Raw genomic sequence first — 22,231 nt, 5'->3', positions numbered from 1 at the left:
ATTATAACACTTGTCCTCCCTGTGTGTAATTTTCCATATTGTAAGCTTGTACAGCGCTGCTACCCTTGTGGCGCTTTATAAACAAAGTTATACATACATACTTGTGTGCCATTCAGGCACCATGCAACTTAAGGAGCAGCAGAAGGTGCAGCCTGCAATGAGCCCTTGCCCATAACACCTGCCTAATTTTCAGTTGGGCATGAAGAACAGAGCGCTGTCTGTTTCACAAACTTGCCAAAGCTTTTACCTCATATATTGACAGAACATGGATGTTGTGTGGATATAAAAGAGCATGTGAAGTGTTCCTATAATTGACAGTTACACCATGGAGAGACAAAAGGCAGCCCAGTACCTCAGGCTGCGATGTACGGCTATGTGAGTCACGGCAGAACATTAGCTTGTTGCTGTTGCGGTGTGGAAGGAGGAGGGGGAGGAGCCGGTGGGTGAGGAATACGCCTGGTAATGAGTGTCGCGACTTGTGGGCTGGTGTATACACACACACGCATGCTGCAGTCACATGAACGCAGGATCACATTTAGTCTGTCTCAACGGCTGGAGCTGTCACTGACTTGATAAACAGGATCGGGCAGAGGAGCTCCAGGAACATTTCCCTGGAGCAGATCCGTCTTTCAAACAGGGGAGCGCTGACACCTTGATATTTCCACTGCTCATAGTCGTTCTGTTGGTGCTCTGTCTCGGGAAAGAAATCTATAGATTTTTTTTAAACTCCGTGTCCTTATTTTTTGGAAGTGATTGCATTTTATTGCATGCTTTCTCGTTTTATTAAAGTGAGCAAGAGCTTTTGACCTGTTGGTGCCAATTAGGGAGTGCCAAGGACATGTTGTAGGTTGTTCTCTCCATCACTGGTACTTGGGTACATTGCAAGGCATGGCAGATGATCAGTACCCTCACTAGGATCTATATTATTTTAAGGACTAGTAGGAGATGTTTGCTGTTAGTGTGCCTGCAGCTCAGACCATGTCTCAGACGGAGGTAGACCTTTCAGGCTGTGGCATTGCCTTCCTGCCAGAAGATCCAGCAGAACTTTCTACCTTGGCTGAACTGAGGAGAAGGAGGTTGTCAGGAAAGGAACCCAGGAGAAACTCTTATCAGTTCAACAGGAGAAGTTCAGCTCAGTTGGAACTCTTGGGCTATGACCCACCTGGCACATCTTTCTCTGCTTGGTCCCCTGAAGAGCCCACACCCTTGGGAGAAATAGTGGTCCCAATTCTGGAAATGTCCCCTAACACAACCTGCTGCCCCAGTACCAATGCAGAGCCAGATTGTTTGCTGCCCTCTGTGGAATTGTCCAAAACTACTGTGGACAGCTCAGAGTCTGGAGATGAAGCTTCAAGCACTAAAGGACCTTCTACACCTGCTCCTAAACCTGCATTGGCAGGAAACAGGCGAGAGCTGGAGGAAATTGAGGAGAATGAGACCAAGGCTGTGGCCACTTCACCAGATGGGAGATACTTGAAATTTAACATTGAGATTGGAAGAGGTTCTTTTAAAACGGTTTACAAAGGTTTAGATACAGAGACAACAGTAGAAGTAGCTTGGTGTGAACTGCAGGTAAGTTCACCTGTAACCCTGAGACCTGTATCATCCATATACATTCTGCACAAGTCATGGAGGGTTCATACTATTCCAGCTTATAGTTATTATATTATTGGTGCCATCAATAGAGAAAGGTGTCGTTGGAAGAAGCATGTGTTAAGCCTCATGACTCAAGTAGGTTTCATAAATCCGTGGAGGAAAAACAGTACAGGCTGTAAAACTTGATACATCTTTACACATAGGCATGGTTTTCAGAAAGGCTTCAAATACCCTGTTTGATGCATATTCCTTCTAGCAACCTGTAGAGATGATCACACTTTGATGTCCAATAGGGAATATCCTAAATAATCCTAAAAATTACGTGACTTTTTGTCATGTTAACATGGAAGTGAGATTTAACCCATCCAAATCTTTATTAGCATATGCTAATTAGGATTCGGTATTCGGCTGAATAACTTCCAGTGGATTTGGGGGTACAGCCGAACACAATAAACTGGGTTCAGTGCATCCCTAGTTGTAAATAAATTGTATGTTCTTGGCTACTAATTACGTGGTCTTTAACTTTTTAACTGGATAACAATAGATAGGAATAGGCATACAGATATTAAGAAAGGTGAAAGATGCATGTCCAGATAGATATTTAAATCGAAAGGTGATTATAGCTAGATATATTGATAGATGAACAGTACTTCACTCTTTATTCTAATATAAACATGAGGGTGCATTCACTTACCTATACACAGTGTGCAAAGTGCAATTTCTAGTGCAACCTTCATGTTTTTTCCCCACAATGTTCTGTTTTTCCCCAAAATTCCAACGTTATTGCAGATGCAAGTGCTACCGCAGTTGCATCCGTTTCGCTAAACTGGATGCAATTGCATGCGCACTTTGTCGCAAATATGGGGTGAAGTTGCTCCAAATATTTTCTAAGTCTTCCTGGCGCCATTTCCGGACTTCAACGCACTTACGTTACTTACGTTTGTGTCCTATTCATACACCACAAGTGTGCTGTGCCTATTGATGAGAGGCCAGCATGTGGTGGAAGCTCCAGGGTTCCTCTGTGTCAATAGGCACAACAGCATTTGATTGTGGAAAGCAGAGCGCAACTGTACAGAAATGTGAAGACCCCATTTTAACACAAGTACTTTTAATGAAAGTCATTTTAGGCACAAGTCACTGGGGGAAAAGCACTAGTAGTGTCTAGTAAGAATGGTTCCAAAACCCAGCGGTTTTAAATTGCAAGATAAATTTTGGGTTTCATGGGAATTAAATGAAGATCATAGAATACGTATGTTAATTGTTATATAGATATAAAGTTCTGCAGAAGGAATAGTGATGACTGCCATAAAGGTATAAATAATTAAGATTAGGCAATTTGGTATCCAGGCACAGAGTGTACGTGTCTAGCATTAACCCTTTAGGTGGTTTGGTGTATTGCACAGCATATTTTAGCTGCCTAAAGGTGGCCACACCCCGTTTGGCAAGTGGATCTTCTCTCGTTATGCATCCCACCTATGGGTGGGAGATATCGGGCTAATTCGATCATTTGGGCCTACGGCCAAGTGATCGAATTAAAACGGCGGGCATAGGCGCCGTTGGTTTGGGGGCCGCATTGAGTCGATTCAGTCCCTGATCTGACAAAAAAAATCAAACCTGCTCAAACGAGATCTGCCCAATTTCAGGCCAGATGTCAGTCAGGGAGGCCCGTCAGTGTTTGGTCTAAAGGACCAATATCGGCAGCTGAAATCAGCCCGTGTATGGTCACCTTAACTTTGATATGGAAATCTGGTTGGTAACTGCCCTAGGTCTCCTTGCAACATCCCACATCCTCTCTGTATATGGTATAGATATGCAAAACTCCTATACTGTGCATTACCTCCCTATCAGTCCTAAACTTACTGGCAAATTTGGAAAACTTGCAGTTTAGGGTATTGCCTGTTCCAGCATGCTCTACATGTGCATTCCTAATTGAATTCTACAGTGATATATAAACGAGTTGAAGAAGTCGACCACTCAAAAACCAATGGAGAAGTAGGTAATGGTCTCTGCAAACGATTTAGACTTTCTCAGTACAGTTTTGCTTATGGAAGCCCACCACTGAGACATATCTTTAATCTGCTATTGCCCCTGCTTTTCTTGTTGACCCTTTAGTTAAAACTGATGGGATTAAGCGCATGCCACAACTGCACAGCACACACACACAAACAGTAGGACAAGTGCTGCACAGTATCTCTGGGAGGCAGAATTCTTATTGGAGAATCCTCTTACATCTGTAATTAATGTTGTGTGCATTTCATTACTCAAGGCTTCAGGATATTGAAGGCTTTTTAGTGAATTCACTTTTGTAACTGTTCTTGGTTTCAATTCATATATACAAAATATTCCTCTCTGTGGATATTAACCTAGTTAAAGGGAAACTAAACACTGCTGCACTGTACTGCACTGCACTGCTAAACCATACCATACAAATCCCAGCATAGTTTAACTTTTGGTATTTTATATAATGTCTTGTTCTAAGCAACTTTTCAATTTATCTTCAAGTTTTGAATTATTTGCATTACTATTCTGCCTCTTTCCAGCTTTCAAATGTGAATCACTGACCCTATCCCCTAGAAAACTATTGCTTTTTGAGGCTACAAGTTTACGTTTATTGTTACTTTTGATTAATCTTTTTATTTATTCTCCAGTTCATATTCCAGTCACCCAAACCACCCACTGCCTGGTTTCTATAGTAAATTGGACCTTAGCAACCAGATAGCTGCTGAAATTCCAAACTTGAAATCTGCTGAGCAGAAAGCTAAATAATACAAAAGCAATGAAAAAATAAAGACCAATTGCAAATCTAAGTACATCACTATCTACATCATATTCAAATTTTAACAGTATACTACTGTTTTAACATATCATCAAGAGTAAGGCATGCTGGGAGCTCTCATCCAGCAACTTTACTTATTTAAACTTTTCCCCAGATCTCAAGGGGATGACAGCTGCATTAAAATGCAAAATAATCCTCCAATGAGAATCCCACCTGATTTGTGTAATTTTCCATGTTCTTTTTTTCTTCAACTGGAGTTAAATGATTTAAGCACAGTTTTTCTAGCACTGAACAAGTTTGTCCATTATCCCTGTCTGATTACAGTGTAATATAAATTTAGCCAAAACGACATAATAATCTCTGCATGTAAGATAACAGCAAGATATTTGACTTAGTGACGTAATCTATAATACTTTTATATCTATAATTAAGAATATATTTAATAGAATTATCATAGGTGAATTGTTTTCCATGCATAATTGGGGTGTTTTTTGGCAACTTCTACAGAGAACTGAGGGGTGCAGGGGGACAGTGGATCTCTGGCTATCAGAGACAGAAAGTGAAATAGACCAAAGTACAGGTATTGGACCCCTTATCCGGAAACCCGTTATCCTGAAAGCTCCAAATTACGGAAAGCCCGTCTCCAATAGATTCCATTTTAATCAAATAATTCCGAATTTTAAAACTGATTTCCTTTTTTTCTGTAGTAATAAAACTTTACCTTGTAATTGATCTCAACTAAGATATAAATAATCCTTATTGGATGCTAAACAATTCTATTGGGGTTAAATAATGTTTTATTGATTTTTTAGCAGACTTAAGGTATGGAGATCCAAATTACGGAAAGACCCCTTTTCCGGAATACCCTTGGTCCCGAGCATTCTGGATAACGGGTCCTATACCTGTACTACAGATCTCAACAGTGGCTGATAACTTGTTCCTCTTGTTGCTGGTTAACCCTAGGAAAACAAAGATCTATGATTCTGCCTTGCAAGCCTAATTAGTTATTTATATAGTATGTAAATGAATTATGCATTGCGTGCACGTATTATATTATTCTTTATAGCACGGGGTGCACGGGTTTCATTATTTTCTTTTTCATTCCTCAGAAGCTAAAAGCAATTACTACGTATAAATGGATACAAAAGAGGTAGTGACATAGAATAATAATAATAAGCAGGGGGACTGGTATTTAAAGGACCATAAAATCCCAGTAATGGAATGATTCCTTTCCATGGAAACAGATTTATTCAGTAAAGCATTGCTATGAAGAGCAACTGCAGCACGTCCCTTGTGTTTGCATGCTGTATAGCTATTCCATGGCAGGAATGGTAGCCCTATGCTTGGCAAGTAATGCAGTGCCCTCAGTGCACCTGCAGTGCATGTTGGGGACATCTCTAAAAATTACAACTGCAGATCCAGATTCCTGGTATCAGCAAATGGTGGAAATAACTTCTTGATAGGCAAATGTGGCATTTTCAGTAAATAAATGAGTAAACAATTAATAAACAATATAATATTATTTGTGGGAGAAATAGGCAGACATGGGCTCCCCACCAGCCAATAAATAGTGACTTTGTAAGGCATTTGCCAGAATCCATAGATTGCCAGTCCAAGCCTGGCAACAGTACAACACTATATATATCTATATAAATATATAGATAGAGAGAAAGAGAGAGATTTGTATTTAGTACTTCATAATCCTTGTTTATGAATGTGTGTATATACAGGTATATATATATAGAGAGAGACAGTGAGAGAAAGAGAGAGTGGAGCACAAAGACCTGAACTTCTCCCATAAGGAGCAGTCTAGGGGGGCGGTGGTATGTGTATGTCTCCTTAGAAAGAACAGATTAAGGTGCACACTAGAGGCTGCACCAATCCCGTGGGTGCAAGTGCTCATGGGATGAATAAATAAGGCCTCAGATGTTCTTTAACAACATATTTTCAACTCTCAGTGTTCTTCTAGATCAGGGATCCTAAACCTTTTTTACTTGTTAGCCACACTGAGATATAAAAAGTGTCGGTGAACCACACAAGCATGAAAAAAGTTCCTTGAGGGTACAAATTAAGGGCTGCGATTGGCTATTTTGTAGCCCCATGTGAACTGCTGGCCTGCAGGAGGCTCTGCTTGGAGTTAAACTGAGTCTCTGTGCTTTCAAAACTTGCCTCCAAGTCAGAAATGTAAAAATGGGCTCTAAGTTTGAGCCCACTGGGAGCAACATCAAAGGGGGTGGTAAGCAACAAGTTACTCACAAGCCACTGGTTGGAGATCACTGTTCTAGATGTTCAAATGATCATGGGAACTGTAGTTCTTCAACATGTGGAATGCCAAAGGTTTCCAGGTTAGGGAGAAATGAAAGGGGATAGTGGTGAAAAAACCTATTAACAGACCCTACAACTGCATGGGTGGCTCAGAAAAGACCTGCTTTACCCCAGCACCAGAAGTTTTGCCACTAAGGGGAGAAGGGTAAACACTGCTTACAGATTGTTTCGAGTCCAACATATGTGGTGGGGTACCATAATTTACAAGGAGTTTGCATTCTATTGTTTTAAACAGGTATAATTTCCTAAAATTCCTAATCACAAAACAAAAACTGTAGTACCGTGTTAGCCAGTGTCAAAAATAATAATAAAAAAAAAAACAACAACAAAACACAAATACAAGAGTATTGTAGAAATGATACCTATATTGGCTAACAATAAAAATACATTGCAAGCTTTCGGAGCTCTAAGGCCCCTTCATCAGGCAAAATACAAATGAGAACTGAAATGGCACAACATTTATACTGATAGATCAAAGAGAAGTGTTTACAAGCAATAAATTAGGAAGTTACAGATAGAGATAACTTGTGAAGATAGTGAAAGTAATTAAGGTTTATTAGGGTGGGTTGTAAATAGTCCAGGGGTCTGGATTCAGTCAGATCAGATAGTGTGACATGAAACCTGACCCCAAATTAAGGCCCTGTCTTAATGTGTTAAATAACTCCATACATTTGAATTCATAGATCTTCCTTTCTCGTTCAGATCCAAAGTTCCCTTTTAGAATTAACACCTTCATGTCCTGAAGCCTGTGGTCCTGATTGCAGAAGTGTTGTCCCACTGGTGTATCACACGCTTTGGTTTTGATCTTATGTATGTGATGGTTCATCCTTGTGCGCAGTTTTTGCCCTGTTTCTCCAATGTACATTCCTCCTGTAGGGCACTTAGTACATATGATCAAGTACACAACATTGGAGGAAGCATATGAATAGCAGTCCCGAATGGTGTAGACTTTTTGTGTATTCGGTATTGCAATTTGATCTTTGCACAGGATGTATTTGCAAGTCTCACATCTTTTGCTGTTGCAGGGAAATGTCTCTGCTTTAGTTGTTTGGGGAAGAGCACTTCTAACAATCATTTTCCTCAGACTGGGTGGTTGTCTATAGGACAGAAGGGGTAGTTCAGGGAATATCTCCTTTAGTCTGGTATCTGTATGGAGCATGGGCTGCAGGTCCCTGGCTATTTTTCTTATAATGTTCAGCTGTGGGTTGTAGGTGACTACAATTGGTACCCTGTTGATTTCTATTTTTTGTTTGTAATCCAAGAGTGTGTCTCTGGGTATTTGAGTTGCTCTGTGGATCTGATCATCAATAACCTGTGGATGGTAGCCCTGATTAACAAAAGTTTTCCGTAAGGAATGGAGATGTTTATTTCTTTCATCAGGATTTGAGCAAATCCGGTTGTATCTAAGAGCCTGGCTAAAAACAATTGATTTTTTAATGTGATGTGGATGGAAACTGTCCCACCTAAGATATGCTGGACGGCCTGTTGGTTTTTGGTATAGGGATGTCTGTATGATTCCATTCTTGATGTAGATAGTGGTATCCAGGAAATTGATGTGTGAAGAGGAGTGGTTGAGGGCAAGGTTAATCGTGGGATGAAATTGGTTGAATCTTTGGTGGAATGTCAATAGTTCCTTTTCTGATGCTGTCCATATTATAAGTATGTCATCTATATACCGTAAATAGGTCAACGGTCTGGTGTTGCAGGAATCCAGGAAATTTTCTTCTAAATGGGCCATAAACAAGTTTGCATACTGAGGTGCCATTTTGCTTCCCATAGCACTTCCCATCAGTTGGAGGTATATGGCATCTCCAAATGAGAAGTAGTTGTGTGTTAGTATAAATCTGATTAGTTGTAGAGTTGGCATTGTGGACATATGAGATTTTTCAAGGAAATACTGGCAGGCTGCAATACCATCTTCATGTGGGATGTTGGTATAAAGAGACTCCACATCCATGGTAGCTAGGATGGTGCCCTTTGGAAGTGGACCTATGGTAGCCAGTTTGTTTAGAAGGTCAGTAGTGTCCTGTATAAAACTGGGTGTTCTCTTGACAATTGGCTTCAGAATGTTTTCTACCCAGCCAGATATGCCCTCAGTTAATGTTCCAATACCAGAGATGATGGGTCGTCCTGGGTTGCCTTCCTTATGTACTTTTGGTAACATGTAAAAAGTACCAATTCTGGGGTTAACTGGCATCAAATCCATTAAGTGTGTCTGTGGGGGGGAGAAGCTCCTGATGACCTGTTTAAGTTTCTTTGTATATTTATGAGTTGGATCCTCTTCTAACCTTTCATAATATGTGGTGTTAGACAATTGTCTATTGGCTTCTTTTATATAATTGGTAGTGTCCATTATTACCACGGCACCCCCTTTATCAGCTGGTTTTATTATCAAATTATTCGGGACTGCTATTCATGTGCTTCCTCCAATGTTGTGTACTTGATCATATGTACTAAGTGCCCTACAGGAGGAATGTACATTGGAGAAACAGGGCAAAAACTGCGCACAAGGATGAACCATTACAGACATAAGATCAAAACCAAAGCGTGTGATACACCAGTGGGACAACACTTCTGCAATCAGGACCACAGGCTTCAGGACATGAAGGTGTTAATTCTAAAAGGGAACTTTGGATCTGAACGAGAAAGGAAGATCTATGAATTCAAATATATGGAGTTATTTAACACATTAAGACAGGGCCTTAATTTGGGGTCAGGTTTCATGTCACACTATCTGATCTGACTGAATCCAGACCCCTGGACTATTTACAACCCACCCTAATAAACCTTAATTACTTTCACTATCTTCACAAGTTATCTCTATCTGTAACTTCCTAATTTATTGCTTGTAAACACTTCTCTTTGATCTATCAGTATAAATGTTGTGCCATTTCAGTTCTCATTTGTATTTTGCCTGATGAAGGGGCCTTAGAGCTCCGAAAGCTTGCAATGTATTTTTATTGTTAGCCAATATAGGTATCATTTCTACAATACTCTTGTATTTGTGTTTTGTTGTTGTTTTTTTTTTTATTATTATCTAAAATTCCTAAAAACTGTTCATCCCTGTACCTTATTGTTAAGTTGCTCGGCCTAGTTCCTGGGAGGTTATTTTTATTATAAAAGTCCAAATCCTGCTGTTAGCAAAGTGCCTAGAAATCCTTCCAGCACACAAATGTTCTGTCCCTGCCAATCTGGCACGCATACGCACAGTTACCTCCCCGGTTTGTTCTGCTTGTAATATGTTTTCCTTGAAGTGTTCTTAATCATTTGAATGTACTTCTGCATGTTCCTTTTGTGTTTTTTGTAAGGAATGTATACAGTATTTCTCATCTACCCACAATGGTATTGGTCTGACATCTGAAAGTAAAAGATAAGGCAAGGGTTTATCTGCTGGAGATTTCTGTTAAGGGACATAAACATTTAGAGGACAAAAACAAATTTAAACTGATAAAAACACTCAAATATCTGAACTGAGAGGATAAAGTGATGACTGTTTTAATTGAAAAAGTTTATCAACAGAAGTAACATCTCCTGCTGTCAGTAATTTGCCCCGAAGCCTAACTTATCCACTTCATTGAAATGCTTAGAACCTTCACTAAGGGCTCTGGTACACGGGGAGATTAGTCGCCCGCGGCAAAACTCCCTGCTCGCGGGCGACTAATCTCCCCGAGTTGCCTTCCCTCTGCCATCCCACCGGCGAACATGTAAGTCGCCGGCGGGATGGCAGATGCGGCGGCGCGATTTCGGGAAATCGCCGAAAAAGACTCGCGAGTCTTTTTCGGCGATTTGCGCGAAATCGCGCCGCCGCGTCTGCCATCCCGCCGGCGACTTACATGTTCGCCGGTGGGATGGCAGAGGGAAGGCAACTCGGGGAGATTAGTCGCCCGCGAGCAGGGAGTTTTGCCGCGGGCGACTAATCTCCCCGTGTACCAGAGCCCTTAAAGTCCTCCGATATTGTCCGAAGCCATAGGAGTAGGGAGTATGGCATAGCTAGAAAGGGATATGTGAAAAAAATGCCCTCAGACCACTTCACATTCGGGTGGCATCTCTGCAGTAGCTACACAAAACTGAATACTAAGATTCCTGGGTGCAGTTACCTGCACCTTATGATTAATTATGGTTTCCTCTTTCACTATCTGATTAACAGTAAAGATTCAAGGCAAGTTTATAATGGTCCTGTTACTGCATATACACACTGAGACCGCTGCATTTTCTGTGTTTCTCTTACACAGACACACAGTTTTTAACATATTTTCCTACTGATTCATTGCTTAGATACACTGTACGTTTTCCAGAAAGAAGACTGAAATAATCCTTTTCTCTAGAAGAAAGTGGTGTTGGGGCTTGTAGAGACATTCCTAAGCCCAGTTAATTTCCCATGCACTTTGCACAAACTGATCATGCATACAACACAAGGGACGTTATTTATCAAGTTGTGTATAATGGTTTTTCAAAATAAATGCAGTACAGGTATAGGACCTGTTATCCAGAATGCTCGGGACCCAGGGTATTCCATATAAGGGATCTTTCCATAATTTGGATCTCCATAACTTTAGTCTTCTAAAAATCATTTAAATATTGAATAAACCCAATAGGCTTGTTTTTCTTCCAGTAAGGATTAATTATATCTTAGTCAGAATCAAGTACAAGGTTCTGTTTTATAATTACAGAGAAAAAAGAAATCATTTTTAAAAATTAGAATTATTTGCTTATAATGGAATCTATGGGAGATGGCCTTTCCGTAATTCGGAACTTTCTGGATAACGAGTTTCCGGATAAGGGATCCTATACCTGTATTTATAATACTGTGTATTTCCCCTTATCTGACGCCATCTACCATTATTGTGGAAATCTTCTCAGAAAGCCATAGTTGTTTGCCATTACTATAACATTACTATAATGTGCTTGCTCTCGCTGCAAGGAGTCGTTTGGGCAATGAGCTTTAACAGTGGCCTGGCAGTCTGATAAAAAGTGATCTTATTTACTGTGTGGAGGGGGGCTAACAATTTGGCTCCACCCTTTAAACAGAAAGATATATTCAGCTTTAAGAGCCTTCAGTCCCTTGTACATCCCAAAATCCACACTGACAGTAACCTTTGCAGCAACTATTTCATTCTGTTCCCCATGTTTGAGTACTTGTCATTATACCACCCAATTATATTATATGGCATCTAGCCTAGGTAAAATGATGTCTAGCAACTAGGGGCTTATCACCCTTTACCTTAACTATTTAATCCCCCTTTCAGTACCTTGTAGATAATACTTTAATATTTTGGCCAATAATAGCACAAAATCTATATTTCAAGTATAGTAACAATTACCAGAGTATTTTGACCTATCAGCCTGTCCCTCATGGGAGAAGCTCAGGTCGCTGTGCTCCGTTTTCTGCAGAATTTCACAGAACATAAAGTTCATTCTTATACAAATACTCAGTGGCTTCTTTAGAAACAGTGTTGTATTCAATAAGCTGCTGTGATTAACCATGTGTATCTACTTTGCTCCTTGGGCACCATGCAGAATTCTGCAAATGGTGGGCACACTACTGTCTATAATTCCCCCCCCCCCCCCCCCCCCCGGAACTCTCAGAAACCTCCTCCAGTATGGAAGCCTGTCTGTCTATGTCCCTTGTTGTTGCTTTAACTATACATTCATGTAAGTAGATCTCATGTATGTAATTTAATTTCCATAATCATGATTGCATCAACAAAGAGCTGTAGACAAGCCAGCTGTGCCTATGTATTCTCTCATTTGGTTTTCATGTGAAAAAGGGTTAAATCAGCATGTAACAGGGGTTAAATCAGCATTGATCTGGAGTTTGCTGATGTCTGTTATCAGTTCAGCAAGGGAGGAGGGCAAGGAATGTTTCTTACTGAAAAAGCTCTGTAATTTCAGATGTAGATCTGACCCAAAACATGATTATTTTCTTTATTTTTAATATTAGGAAATTACATCTTATGAATGAAATCATTAGAAACTGATGAGACAATTAAAGATCATCATTAAATGGCAGCTAATATCCAAATGATACTAGTATAAGTGTGAATCGGTATTCTAGATATAAAAGGATATGATTTTAATCTCTTGCAACTGCTATGGGACCAAAAAAATCGTGTTGGGTACCAAGCCATTGTTTACACTGTGTACACTGAGATGTGTATTCATGAATGTTTGGGTTCACAATTTGATAAATATGCAACTATAAATCCAATAGGAATGAAAAGAGAGTGGGGAAATGTTTTTGTGGTGCGCTCTATATTCCTTCTTTGATAAATCTGCCCCTAAATGTGTGTTTTATTTGTGCAGGATTCATGATTGGTGCTGGTTCTATACACCAGCTTAATTCCATTTCTGCCAACTGCTATACAGAGGGTTAAGAGTTGGAGGGCATCTTCCCTCCTCCCGCTCCCAGTCCTCATGCTGCAGATCTCCAAGTCCGCAGGGCAAGGATCCTTAACTGTCCACAAAGCTCCAGAAATAGAGATATAAATAGACTTCCATGAGTGGTGCTCCAGCCAAACCTCATACACTGATTGCTAAAATCGGCATTTTTAGAGCATGGAGTCAAACAATGATATCATTTCTACAGATCTATAGGAAAATGGTAAATGGCTACGATAGATATATGCTTGTTTATATGCAGCATTTATTTAATAATTAATACAGGATTTTCACCTTTACCTGTCCAGTCAGTATGCACAGTTGGAAAGGGTTTGTACAAATATATATATAGTTCTATATATATTAAGTGGGTTTTCTACTCTTTCAATCCACAGAAGGATTCTGAGTTTTCTTCTCCTTTAAATAACTGACCCAAACTATTTTGCAGACATAAATGGCTTTGCTGACCTTGTTTATAGTGCCTGACTTTGCTGTAGCAAAGCTTGTGAATGGCTTCAGGCCACTTGCTTAGGAATGCTGTGGCATTATCAGCCTGGTGGAATGTTCTAAAACCTTAACGAGACCTTTAATATCCAGCCCCTGGCATGTGCTGGGTGACTGCTAACCACAGATCTGTCACTCTTTTCAAGGTTTAATCCCTTTAGTTACCACAGAATAGCCATTCTTATTTGCACAGCGAGCTGCATTGCCCTCCAGTGTAGTTTTTTATTGCAACCAGTTTGGCTAGTTAGCTTTATGCCATTAATTATCTTTAGCTTCCAGACAGTATTCATGGGTGGGGGTAAATTGCAATGTAGTTTGTTATAACAATTCTTGTGTAAATGCAATTAGTTTAACATTTGAAATGGAAATGGTGCCATAAAGAATGCTCTGGTTCTGTGAGATGAAGTAAGCACAGAAAATGGGCAGACTTTGGGCACACACTGGCAATATCAGTTATTTAAGGTAACAGGTAAAAGTTGATATCTAACTGGTAAAAAGACACCTGAATCTCTGGAATGGTAAAGGAACAAGACCTTGAAGAAGCCCCAGTGCAGGACTATATACCCCTTCCTTTACTGCCTATCAAAGCACAGAGTGAGCACTCATCTCCAATTCTAGGATGCACTCTAAGAGGACCCAGTGCCACTGCACTGTGTAAAGTTCAACTATTGCGCCTAATACCCCACTATGCTGTTTTCATGTGCTTTTATCCAGCTGGACACAAACAATTTGTTCTCTAATCAGTCTTCCAGTAAACATTTTCTTCAGCCCTATATTCCCTTTGCCTTAATATTCTTCCTTTATGATCCTAGCCCACCCACCAATCAAACCCAATGTGCTTGGTTTAAAGGTATATAAAGATACATTCTCTTTAGAAGAGTTAAGCAGAGAAGCATCATTTACGTCAAAAGAAGTATGAGTAGAAGTCATGTTGTGGCACTGGCTGGCTCACATGTCACACCAGGAAGTACGGTTCTTATCTGCAAACACCTACCCTTTTGTCAGCTGTGTATACATTATATTGTTTTTTGTTAGAAGACCTTGTCCTGACACTCCCTGCTGCTAGAAACCAATGCATTGGACCTTTGTGTTACATGGTGAAGTAGGGTAAAACTTTTCAACCAAGTCTTTCTAATAATGACACAATTCTATGTACTCATACAGAACTTTAGGTTCACGTGGCAAATGTGCATGAAAAAACGAAAAACAAAGAGGGTCCTTATCATTTGTTCGTTAGCCTACTAATGCTTGCTGCAAAAGAGCACAATTACTGCCATTTATAAATGGCAAACACTGAAAGAAGAGGGAAATTTGCATCACAATGTTGCCATGCTTTTTCTATATAAGGTCTAAATTTACCAATCACAGTGTTAAGCTGACCATTTTTAGGGTTATAAATGCTGCAAACTGGCCCCTCTAGACCAGGGATTCACAACTTTCTTTACTTATGAGAAACACTCAGATATAAAAAGTTTTGATGAGCCACACAGGCATGATAAAAAGTTCTTGAGGTTCCAAATAAGGGCTGTAATTGACTCTTTGGTAGCCTCGTGTGGACTGCTATCTTGCAGGAGGCTCTGCTTGGAGTAAAACTGTGTCTTTGTGCTTCCAAAACTTTTAAAAATGACCTTCTACTTTTAGGCCACTGAGAGGAACATCAAAGTGGGTGGTTAGCAGTATGTTGCTCGTTAGCCACTGATTGGAGATCACTGCTCTAGACCAAGTTGACAGCTGTGAGTCCTACTGAAATGACCTCCTGAAATGGGCAGGTATCGGTCAGACAGGTTTGAATAGCAATTTGATGCTGTTTTCACCCAACGGGTGAGGCCAGGACTATGATTCAATTGTTATCCCCCAGGCCTGTTTTGATGCAATACGGGCATATCTGGCAGATATCTGCTTATACACTGAAAGATCATTGCCCTATTTGCTGACCTAGGTGGTGGACCAAATTTGACTAGTTTGAACTTTTGCCCCTGGGCCTTAATAGGGGCTTGTGTCTGCAAATTAATGCATTAATGGTCAGGTTTGGTATTGACTGACGAATTTGTAAGACCTACCTTCATGTACATGTAACAGAACTTTTGAGTTGGGACTAGCCGATGGGTTTTCAAAACCTACTGTCTTGTATATGTAACAGGACTCATGAGTGAAAATGATTAAGCAATGCATGGAACTAATCCATGGTTTAAGAGCGTTTAATATAATTTTAGGTAATGGTACACAGGAGGGGGTTTAGGAATGAAAAGCACAAGGGCCACTTTCTGTTAGAAATCCTTCAAGTCAACATGAAACTGCTAATTTAAGTAACTCTATGAATTAAATGTGACAGGCACTTTTTCTGTCAGGGGGCAAAATAGGACCTTTTTGCCCTTTGTGGAGCTAGACATTAAAAGCAAGTGGCCAGATCTAGCTGCTTGGAGATTTTTGCCTATTCTAGCCAGTAAAATGTGTGCATGCCTTGTAACCTTTGGACTTTCAAGCAACACTATCCAGTGCAGTCATAATTTACTTGCCTAGTCAGCAGCCAAATGCATGGAAACTGCTGGGATGTTAGCAGGGCTTATCCTATATAAAAGGATCAAGATGCAGACCAAGTGATAGAGAATTTCCAAGGTAACTTTAATATTTCGATATTTCAATTTCGATTAAGTTTTATGGCAAAGGGAACTCCTGTCACTATTTGTATATTAAGGAAAGATGCCTGAAAATTCTTACCAGAAATCACATGTATTTGGGAATAGAGCAATTTATTTAAATTCAAGTGTGATTGTACTTGCATCTAAACATGCTCCTTGCACTTCTATATATCTGTGCCAAGCTCAATTGCAAGGTTTGACTCATCACTTTCCTCCTCTTATTATATTATTACCACATTTTCCTTCTTACTGCTGTGCAACATCCATTCCCTTTTCTTTCAGGCAACTAATAAATCACTTATGCATACTCGTATCCTATACTGTAAAAATATTGTTGCAGTTCAGTAGCAACTGAAACTGTTCCTTTCCTGTTTCCTTTGGTGTGTTCAAAGCTAAAAACTGCTATAGGTTTGAAGACATGGCGAAATATGCACTTGCCGTAGTGATATGCTGGGGACAGGTTACCTGCTTTTGAAAAACCAAGTCAACAATAGTTTTTAGCTGGGTGATTGGATGAATATGTGTATGGCCTAACTGAACTGATTAGACCAATAGACATAGAATGTAGTTTTCCAATGCCTCACATATAGGTTATAAGCTTGCCCAGACATGTTTTTTACTATTTTTAGTGGTTTCTGTTTATATATCCCATTCTACCTTCGTCACATTCTGGAAGATGGTTTGTACATTGTAAAATTCTGTATCTGGGTTAGGGATGGCTTGCAGGTTTGATATTGTAACAGTAGCCTGAGCTGATTTAATTTGCATTCCAGTTTGGCAAGGAGGGGCTCGAGTTGTAGAATAATCTTTTTATAGCAGAACAGTGCTGTGCTGGTTTGTAGGATTTTAGCTGCGCCTGTCCTTGTGAAAGCGAGGTTTCTGGGTTGCACATTCCAAGGAGTTTTTTGATAAAACACTGACATAGTTTGTAAGGAGGCTGATACCAGCTAGGGGCTGATTCTTGGTTTGTGTTTTTCCTGAAAATCAGCCCTGTGTGGCATCTGCCATAAAGGAGAACTAAATGCTAAAAATAAACATGGCTAAAAAGGCTATATTTACATACTGAATCTACTGCAACAACCTAGAGATTCTGTAACTCTATAACAGTAAAGATCTATGCCTTCAAAGTTGGCACAGGAGCTGCCTATCTGGGATTCTGTTAGAAGTGTCAGTGACACTGCACATGCTTGGTGTGCTTTGGGCATCTTCTGAGAAGCTAAGCTTTAGGGTCACCGCAAGTCATCAAGCAAAAAAAATCTTTTTATCTGTTGTAGAAACTGATGCTATAGGACTGATAATTACATTCTGATGCAAATTGCAATGGTTTCTGAGCTGCTATGTAATGAGAATCTGAATTAATTTCTAATCAGCTGTGTATTGCGATATTTAAATTTTATAAATACATGTACAGTATATTGTGAGTCAGTCCCTAAGTTCAGGTAACTGACAGCAGGATGTGGTGTGACTCAGCAGAAAAGAAGCTGGGGAGCTTCTAGAGGTATATATATTGACACTTTAACTATTAAAGCTAAATTCTTGGAAATCAAATATATAAAACAGAAAGCTCTAACTCTTACGTATAAAGAAGGCTCACATACACTTTTCATATGTTCTTTATTTCCCAAGTTGTTGCTCTGGCTTTATATCAGCCGGTTCTTCTCTTCACTCTGCTGAGTACTGGCACAGTATGACGTCTGTTCAATGTATTGGTGTCTGCTGAAGCAATGCAGGAAGCACAGTGACATGGTCCAGGTGACAGTTCTGGAGAAGGGATGGCTTTATTCTCTTGGATATGAGTCTCGGCATTGTCCGTGGATCACAGTACGTTGGTGTTTAACATCTGCAGTCATGTCCTCATCCTCTGAAGAATATTGGCTTTTATTTGTTTTGCTGTGCTTCTGTGGGCTTCCTCCCACACTCCAGAAACATACAGGCAGGATATTTGGCTCCTGATATAATTTTTGTAAATGGGATAGGTACCTTAGATTGTAAGCTCCACTGGAGCTTACCCAGTACTCTTCCTAGACATGAAAACTCTTTTTATATGGCTTTTTTACAATCCTTTGGCACTAGAAAAATATATGATATTAAGAGTTTATACTGTGGCCCAGGCACACAATTGAAGTACATGGCTAGTGGTATAACTAAGAACTGTTGGGCACTTCTGCAGAAAAATCTTCGTTGGGACCTTGCATGCATGGTGCCAAGGGCATCTGGGCTCCATTGCTGGGCAGCAAATTTTAATGGCTGAAAGGGGCTGGGGAGAGAGGACTACAATAAAGCAGACCCCATGGTCCTGGCCCCCTATGCATGGTCTACTGTATTGTATTGCACTGTTAAACTCAAATTCCAGAGCCTTTGGCAAACGTGTAAATGACACTGGTATTCTAGGAAAGAATGTTGCAATATATATATATATATATATATATATAAACATGAAAAATTACAACAATTTTTTGCACTTTAGTAAATGAGCTCTTAAAATCCCTATCTATGTATAATGTTATATAGCCTCAATATTAATGAATTGCCCACCATAAAGAACTCCTATGCAGTAGAATCTAAAGGCAAAGCTAAGTTTGTGTCACCAGTAAAACAGCAAGTGAGTGCTGGCTTTGACAAAATGTCTAGTCATGTAGTATTAATGGTAACAGGACTGGACAATAAACGTATTAATGACAAGGGGTGGGTTGCCATCCCCTGGCATCACGCTGTACAGTAAAAGATCACTTCGTAAGCTGAATTCATTACTGTTCTAAGCATTGCTGACATCATTTACTGGCGGAATTCACTAGCTCTGTTGGAAAGCCAGTCTATGAATTCTCCGTCTATTCAGTTAATTAGAATTCATTTTTCCATGCTTGCACTTCAAGTAGGATTGCCACCTGGCTGGGGTTGCACCAGAAAATACTGGATGCCAATACCATTGCTAGTAAAGAAATATATTGCCATTATTTTTTCCAGGAGAGGTGGCTGCCATAGGTGGGTGGGGTTAGTTTTGTATCTCTAAAAATGCTGCATTAGCACTTCATGGGTGGCTCTAGGGAATGTTTCAGGCATGTTTTCTGGTTGGCCTCATGTGGCAGAAGTCTAAAAGTTTGCCACCTTTTCAGTCCTGAACATGAATGATTTTGCATTTCTAGAAAAAGGGGATAGTTCATAATATTAAAATATGAATATAATGTCATAAAGCCCACATAAAAACAGTCTTCAGGGGGAGCAGATTACACCCTCAGTTGTACAGCTAAGATGTATGTATACAGAGCTATTGTAGGTGACCGTTATACCCTTGTTTTTATATCTAATAGTGGTAAGATCATTCCCGTGCCTCCTAAAAATATGCTATATAAGTAGATATAATTGCAGTAGTTTCTTCATTTTGTTACATGAAATGTCCCAGCACCTAATAAGTAAACATCAAATAGTGAAAAACAAACTCATAGCTGGCAGCTTAAAATCATTTTCGTAAATTACCTAAGGTTTTATGTAGCGATTTATCCAAAAACGTGTCAAGGCAAGCCATGCTTTGGCTTACAGAAGAAGTTTTAATTACTATGGTTACCTTTAGTTCTAAGTTGTTCTTGTTTTCAAGTGCACAAAAGTAAAATCTTTGGGTGGGATTGTTACACTCTCTTATTGCCTTCAAGGAGTAGGATACTTCTCTGATCTGATGTATAATAGCAGTGAGAGAACAGTTAGCACCTGGGGGGGTTTACAGGTGCGCAACTCCCTTTTAAGGATAAGGAAAGGTAAAAACTAAGTAAGCTTTATCAGAAAAGTCCTCTATCAAAAGAAACACAGAATTTCTTGTCTCCTTTTTTGTAAACATGTTTTTCGATATCAGACTTCCTCTCTCAGAAAAATCCTTCATTCCTGGGGCCCGGAGACTCCCATGGTAGGGTAGCAAACACAGGCAATGAGGAGCCATATGTCCTGTATGCCAAAAGCCTTAAACCAGATATATGAATTTTCTAGTGCAGAGTGCAATTGTGCTTTCTGCATTAGTGATGCATCTCCTCCTCACCCCAAAAAACACAAAAACATAAGCGGGGGTGAAGAGGGGAGAGTCACTAGTGCCACCTGGGGGCATAATTGGCCCTGGAGACTCAAAAGTTCATTGCAGCATTGTGTTAAGCAATTAAATATGTTAAAGGGTGTAATTATGTGAGTCAAATATTTTGTCCACTGTCGTTTGGGCCAATGAAAGGGTATTGATGGGGAAAATGCAAAGCCCTGAAATACAATGCTAAGAACAATTGTCACAGGTAAATTTGAATCGTATAATTGTGTGAAATAGTTTTTTCTGCATTGTCACATAATTGAGAGGTTTTACCCCCTAGCAATTTCCATTCATAACAATGAAATTTAAATTTTGGGGGCTTTGTTATCTGTGGGGAGCATGATTTTCCTGCAGGTGACAAAATAATAATTTGCCATTGTCCTCAAGCAACAGCCACAGAAAGCAACTGAACCGGATAGTAAGCGTTAGCTTTCTCCAAGAGTTAAGTTCAGTGTCGGACTGGGGTGTCAGGGGCCCACTGGGGCTACTACCTCCAGCCTCCAACCCCACCCCACATGCACAATGTACCCCCTACTTCCTCCTTCCAGCTGCAATAGGGATGGAGTGCCCAAAGTTCCTGCTGGGGAGTCGGCCTGGGTTGGTGGGGCCCACAAGGGTGTGGGCCTACTGGGTTTTCCTGACCAACCCAGTCCAACTCTGATTAAGTTTGACAGTTTTACAGTTATTCAACCCTCTGTAGAAATACAATTTGGAGGCTTCAAGCCCAAGCTCTCTTTATACTGTGTTTCTTAGAAAAAGTCAACATAACAGCCTATTCGCATTAATTCTCTAAGTGCCAATCAATCAGTTTATACAGGGCGATTCACGCTCACTGAGTTTCCAATTTCATGCCCATGCCCTGAACCTTTCACTTAGCCACTTTCACAATCCAGCGAACAGGCAGACTTAAAATCTGCAGGTCACTCACCGCCCTGATTTAGTGGTTCGGGTGCAGCACCCCAAACCCGCAGCATAGGGAAAATACCACCAACGAAAAATCAGCTTCAAAACACACCGCAGACACACCGCAGCGGTAAAATTTAAACAGCTTTATTAATTTTTTTGATACATTTCATGTGATCGCACACGTAATGATGTTTAAATTTTACCACTGCGGCTTTTAGGAAGTGGTTTCTCTGAGAGCTCCAGCTCTTTAAATGTAAAGCCAGCTGGGGGCGTGGCTTGCCTTGGAGCTGAATGGCGGTTTGATCACGCTGCTCCGTAAGCATACACCCGATCCAGACAGCAACCGCATTGTTAGAGATGGGCAAACCCCAGAAATCGAGACCGGAGAAGGAGAAGAGCTCGGGGAAAAAACAGCAGATGTCACAGGCTGAGTTAACGCCACTGTTTTTTAAGAGAAAACCCGATCGCTCTGTTTCCAAAATGGCGCCCGCACACGGAGGTATAGAGGAAGAACCAGACACTGTTAGGGAGCCGTCTGACCAAGAGAGCGACTCTGAGGAGGCACCTGACATCCCTACATACCTGGCTAATCTCCCCTCAAAGGCAGATATAAAAGAGATGCTGCAAGAGGTAACAGCCACACTGAAAGAGGAAATACTAGATATCAAGAGAGATATGATATCCCTGTCCACACGTGCAGACGACATAGAGGCAAACCAAAGCAAGCTGACAGCAAACCAAAAAGCTATATACACACACATCCAGCAACAAGATCGCCTAATACTTGAGCTCCAGAGGCAAACTGAAGACCAAGAGAATCGAAGCAGGAGAAACAATATCAGAGTAAGGGGAATACCTGAAACAGTCCAAAATGAGGAAATTCACGCTGTGCTGTTGCAAATATTTAACAGTATCCTCAAGAAGGAACCTGACTCTGAAATCAAAATCGAGCGGGCTCACAGAGTACAGAAACCCAAAGCTGCCCCACTCAATGCTCCAAGGGACATATTATGCTGTTTGCACAACTTTGCCTTGAAAGAGCAAATT

At 40.4% G+C, this 22,231-nt stretch overlaps 1 protein-coding gene across 1 annotated transcript in view; it reads left to right on the top strand.

The window, feature by feature from the left end:
* Window positions 1-498: 498 nt before the first annotated feature.
* Window positions 499-22,231, top strand: part of wnk4 (WNK lysine deficient protein kinase 4) — a 152,014-nt gene continuing 130,281 nt past the window's right edge. Inside the window, exon 1 of the mRNA XM_002932519.5 lies at window positions 499-1,572. Coding sequence (XP_002932565.2) covers window positions 946-1,572 — 627 coding nt within the window. The 5' untranslated portion in view covers window positions 499-945. The remainder of the gene's footprint in view (window positions 1,573-22,231) is intronic.

Source organism: Xenopus tropicalis, chromosome 10 (assembly GCF_000004195.4).
Source record: "Xenopus tropicalis strain Nigerian chromosome 10, UCB_Xtro_10.0, whole genome shotgun sequence".
NCBI classification, from domain to species: domain Eukaryota; kingdom Metazoa; phylum Chordata; class Amphibia; order Anura; family Pipidae; genus Xenopus; species Xenopus tropicalis.
This window is presented reverse-complemented; position numbering and strand designations above follow the sequence as displayed.